Source organism: Vigna unguiculata, chromosome 3, assembly GCF_037176805.1.
Source record: "Vigna unguiculata cultivar grain cowpea cultivar isolate G323 ecotype 2 chromosome 3, ASM3717680v1, whole genome shotgun sequence".
Lineage (NCBI taxonomy): Eukaryota > Viridiplantae > Streptophyta > Magnoliopsida > Fabales > Fabaceae > Vigna > Vigna unguiculata.
Genome location: NC_140794.1, coordinates 59,994,075 through 59,999,695, shown reverse-complemented (window position 1 = coordinate 59,999,695; position 5,621 = coordinate 59,994,075). Strand labels below are relative to the sequence as shown.

The window sequence follows — 5,621 nt, the reverse complement described above, 5'->3', positions numbered from 1 at the left end:
ATCAAGTCAGACCTCACGTCAAGTTTCAAATCCAGTGACTGAAAATTCACTATGTGTTGGCATGTCTTTTGACACAAAAGAGTCCACAGTGTCATGTATCAAGCAATATCATATTGACAATGGTTATAGATTTGCTGTTGTTGAGAGCAAATCTGAAAAATTTATATGTCGATGTGTCGACTACAAAAAAGGCTGCCCGTGGTGTTTACGGGCTGCTTATAACAAGCGAAGTTTGAATTGGGAAATTAGAAAGATTGACGGATCACACACTTGTTTGTCAACCATGCAACCTGCAGATCATGTCAACCTTGATTCCAACCAAATTTCTTCTATTGTGATGAACTCTGTAAAGGAAAATCCTTCCATACCTATCAAAAGTTTGGTAGCTGAAATTAAAAATCGTTTCGGATATTCAGTTTCATATGACAAAACCTGGAATGGTAAGCATAAAGCGCTTGCTAAGGAGTTCGGAGATTGGGAAGAGTCTTACAATGAACTTCCCAGGTGGTATGAAGTTGTACAACAAAGCAATCCCGGCACAATAATTCAATGCACTGGATCTCCTGTACAAGTAAGTGGCCAACCTGACCCTTCTTGCTATATTATGGAACGCGTATTTTGGTCTTTTGGACCATGCATCCAAGGGTTTAACTATTGCAAGCCAGTTGTCCAAGTAGATGGGACATTTCTGACAGGAAGATATCAAGGGACATTGCTAACAACACTAGCTCAAGATGGGTCACGTAACATATTCCCTTTGGCCTTCGCGATAGTGGAAGGAGAAACAAAGGAGGCCTTGATATGGTTTTTTCAACTGTTAAGGGAGCACGTTACACCACAATCAAGCCTCTGCTTGATAACAGACAGGGGGAAAGGCATATTGGCAGCCCTACAATCTGAAGAAGTACAATGGGAAGCATGTGGACTGCAATCAGTATACTGCATACGTCATATTGCTTCAAATTTCAACAAAAAATTCAAGAATCACGAATTAAAGAACCGATTAAAGAATATGGGTAATAATTTTTTTTCTTTCATTCACCGCATTCAATAATTAAACTAACTAATATAATTGTATTTTTACAGCTTACGAGGTGAAACAACCCATATTGGATGCTAAATTGGTAGCTTTGAGATCCTATTCACCAGAAGTGGCATCTTGGATTGACAGGATACCACTACAAAAATGGACTCAGGCCTACGATGGATGTAGTAGATTCGGGCACATGACAACAAACCTGGCAGAATGTATGAATTCTGTTTTAAAAAGAGCTCGTTCATTACCAATTTGTGCTCTAATCAAGGCAACATTTGAAAGGACCGCAACATGGTTTGTTGAGAGAGGGGTTAAGGCAGACTCCATGTTACGAGCAGGACACCAATATACAGAGGAAATTAATGCTATCATTAGAAAAAATCAACAACAAGCGGGAATGTGTCAAGCTCGTCGATACTCAAGAGAAAATAATGAATTTCAAGTTCAAGAGATGTTTTCTCCACATGATCACCGCCTACCAATGTCTTTTACAGTTAGATTAAATGATTGGTGGTGTGATTGTGGTCATTTTCAAGCTCTTCGACTGCCTTGTCATCATGTAATAGCTGTTTGCTCTTTCTCGCATATAGACCTAACCTCATACATCCATCCAGTTTATAGCCTCTACAACATCAATAAAGCATATGAAATACAATTTCATCCGGTTAGGAATAAAGAATATTGGTCACCATACACCGGACCAAATTTCATTCCAGACCCAAACATGCGCCGTAGGGTAAGGGGAAGACCACCAACTAATAGAATCCATAATGAAATGGATGAACCAAATCCAAATAGACGAAGCAAATGTTCATATTGTAGAAATTAAGGACATCATAGAGGCAACTGTCCCTATCATCAGTAATTTTATTATGTAATTTTTATTGTGTTATTTTTATTATGTAATTTTTATTGTGTTATTTTTATTATGTAATTTTTATTGTGTTATTTTTATTATGTAATTTTTATTCTGTTACTTTTATTATGTAATTTTTATTGTGTTACTTTTATTATGTTATTTGTGTATTTTTTAAAATTACTTTATTTTACCAATAACAAAATGAATTCCTAATAAATTAAATGTAATAACTACTCTTAATTGTGTAAAATAAGGTTAAAAAATAAAACTGAAAATTTTTAAAAAATAAAATAAAATGCAACGTTTAAAGAAAAAACAACAGAAACTGGTCTTCTGTCTGACGACTTCAGTGCAGAAGCCGGTCTCCCCCCTAGCGACTTCGATTTAAAAAAAAAAAAAGGAAACCGGCCTTTGGGAGAACGACTTCTTCTTAAATGTCGTCCTCCCCCCTAACGACATGACCCAGATTTACAAAAAAAATTTCAAAGGACCCATATTTACAAATTATTGGTCAAAATGACCTAGATTTACAAAAAAGCCAAAATTTACTGATCAATCTTTTTTTGTCATCCAATGAATGTATTTCTTATGTATCACAGATTTAGTTACAAGTAACAAAAACAACCCTAATTTTTTGCTCAAGGACCTAGAAAATAAAATAAGTCAAATAAGATCTCAATCTAAGTGGAGCACAATGAACAAATATGTGGGGAATTACTTTTCGTACAATTTTTTAAAATTGAGTGATCAATCTTCTTTTGTCATCCAATAGATGTACTTCTTATGTATCACGAATTTGGTTACAAGTAAAAAAAAACAACCCTTATTTTTTACTCAAGGTGGCTGCCTAGAAAATAAAATACGTCAAATAAGATCTCAATCTAAGTGGGGCACAATGAATAAATATGTGAGGTGTTACTTTTCGTACAACTTTTTAAAATTTATTGATCAATTTTTTTTGTCATCCAATGGATGTATCTCTTATGTATCACGAATTTAGTTACAAGTAACGAAAACAACCATTATTTTTTGCTCAAGGTGGCTGCCTAGAAAATAAAATAAGTCAAATAAGATCTCAATCTAAGTGACAATGAACAAATATGTGGGGAATTGCTTGTTACTTTCGATACAATTTTTTAAAATTTACTGATCAATCTCTTTTTGTCATTCAATGGATGTACCTCTTATGTATCAAAAAATTGGTTACAAGTAACAGAAACAACCCTTATTTTTGCACAAGGTGGCTGCCTAAAAAATAAAATAAGTCAAATAAGATATCAATCTAAGTTGGGCACATTGAACAAATATGTGGGGAGTTGCATGTTACTTTTCGTACAATTTTTTAAAATTTAGTGATCAATCTATTTTTGTCATCGAATGAATGTACCTCTTATGTATCACGAATTTGGTTACAAGTAACGAAAACAACCCTTATTTTTTGCTCAAGGTGGCTGCCTAAAAAATAAAATAAGTCAAATAAGATCTTAATCTAAGTGACAATGAACAAATATGTGGGGAGTTGCTCGTTACTTTCCATACAATTTTTTAAAATTCACTGATCAATCTTTTTTTGTCATCCAATGGATGTACATTTTATGTATCACGAATTTGGTTACAAGTAACAAAACAACCCTTATTTTTTTCACAAGGTGGCTGTCTAGAAAATAAAATAAGTCAAATAACATCTCAATCTAAGTGAGGAAATATGAATCAAAATGTGGGGAGTTACTTGTTACTTTTTGTACAATTTTTTAAAATTTACTGATCAATATTTTTTTGTCATCCGATTGACGTACCTCTTATATATCACAAATTTGGAAACAATCCTTGTTTTTTGCTCAAGGTGGCTGCGTAGAAAATAAGTCAAATAAGATCTCAATCTAAGTGGGGCACAATGAATAAATATGTGGGGAGTTGCTGGTTACTTTTTGTACAATTTTTTAAAATTTACTGATCAATCTTTTTTTTATCCAATGGATGTATGTCTTATGTATCACGAATTTGGTTACAAGTAACAAAAACAACCCTTATTTTTTACTCAAGGTGGCTGCTTAGAAAATAAAATAAGTCAAATAAGATGTCATTCTAAGATGGGCAAAATGAACAAATTTGTGGGGAGTTGCTACTTACTTTTTGTACAATTTTTTTAAATTTACTTATCAATCTTTATTTGTCATCCAATGGATGTATCTCTTATGTATCACAAATTTGGTTACAAGTAACAAAAATAACCCTTATTTTTTGTTAAAGGTGGCTGCCTAGAAAATAAAATAAGTAAAATAAAATCTCAATCTAAGTGGGGCAAATTGAACAAATATGTGGGGGTTGCTTGTTACTTTTTGTACAATGTTTTAGAATTTACTGATTAATCTTTTTTGTCATCCAATGGATGTACCTCTTATGTATCACGATTTTGGTTACAAGTAACTAAAACAATCCTTATTTTTTGCTCAAGGTGGCTGTCTAGAAAATCAAATAAGACAAATAAGATCTCAGTCTAAATGGGGAACAATGAACAAGTATGTGGGGAGTTGCTTGTTACTTTGCGTACAATTTGTTAAAATTTACTGATCAATATTTTTTTGTCATCTAATGGATGTACCTCTTATGTATCATGAATCTGGTTACAAGTAACAAAAATAACCATTATTTTTTGCACAAGGTGGCTGCCTAGACAATAAAATAAGTCAAATCAGATCTCAATCTAAGTGGGGCACAATGAACAAATATGTGGGGAGTTGCTTGTTACTTTTTGTACAATTTTTTAACATTTACCGATCCATCTTTTTTTGTCATCCAATGGATGTACCTCTTATGTATCACGAATTTGGAAACATCTCTTTTTTTTTGTTCAAGGTGGCTTCCTAGAAAATAAAATAAGTCAAATGAGATCTCAAGCTAAGTGGGGCACAATGAACAAATAAGTGTGGAATTGCTTGTTATTTTTCGTAAAATTTTTCAAAATTTACTAATAAATCTTTTTTAGTTATGCAATGAATGTAACTCATGTATATGACGAATTTGGAAACATCAATTATTTTTTGCTTAAGGTGGCTGCCTAGATAATAAGATAAGTCAAATAAGATCTCAATCTAAGTGGGGCACAATCAACACATATGTAGGGAGTTGCTTGTTACTTTTCGTGCAATTTTTTAAAATTTAGTGATCAATCTTTTTTTTGTCATCCAATTGATGTACCTCCAATGTATCACGAATTTGGTTACAAGTAACAAAAACAATCCTTATTTTTTCTCAAGGTGGCTGCCTAGAAAATAAAATAAGTCAAATAAGATTTGAATCTAAGTGAGGCACAATGAAGAAATATATGGGGAGTTACTTTTCGTAAAAATTTTAAAATTTACTGATCAATGTTTTTTTGTCATCTAATGGATGTACCTCTTATGTATCTCGAATTTAGTTACAAGTAACAATAAGATCTGAATCTAAGTGGGGCACAATGAAGAAATATGTGGGGAGTTGCTTGTTACTTTTAGTAAAAATTTTTACAATTTACTGATCAATCTTTTTTTTTCATCCAATAGATGTACCTCTTATGTATCACAAATTTGGATACAAGTAACAAAAACAACCCTTACTTTTTGCTCAAGGTGGCTGCCTAGAAAATAAAATAAGTCAAATAAGATCTCATCCTAAGTGGGGCACAATAAAGAAGTACGTGGGGAGTTGCTTGTTACTTTTTGTATATTTTTAAAATTTTTTGATCAA

The 5,621-nt window shown here is 32.7% G+C and overlaps 1 protein-coding gene across 1 annotated transcript; it reads left to right on the top strand.

Moving 5' to 3' along the window:
* The first annotated feature begins 337 nt into the window (after positions 1-337).
* Positions 338-1,865, top strand: LOC146887983 (uncharacterized). The gene is made up of 3 exons (XM_085670482.1): positions 338-816; positions 847-1,016; positions 1,087-1,865. The coding sequence occupies exons 1-3, from the start codon at positions 338-340 to the stop codon at positions 1,863-1,865; spliced, it is 1,428 nt and encodes a 475-aa protein (XP_085526608.1).
* The last annotated feature ends 3,756 nt before the right edge of the window (positions 1,866-5,621 follow it).

Bases quoted from the DNA above. Each gene is read 5' to 3' on its own strand.
- LOC146887983 (XM_085670482.1), top strand. From the start codon at position 338: ATGAACTCTGTAAAGGAAAATCCTTCCATACCTATCAAAAGTTTGGTA. The intron at 817-846 runs GTTAAGGGAGCA...ACCACAATCAAG, and splicing joins TTGATATGGTTTTTTCAACT to CCTCTGCTTGATAACAGACA. The intron at 1,017-1,086 runs GTAATAATTTTT...GTATTTTTACAG, and splicing joins GAACCGATTAAAGAATATGG to CTTACGAGGTGAAACAACCC.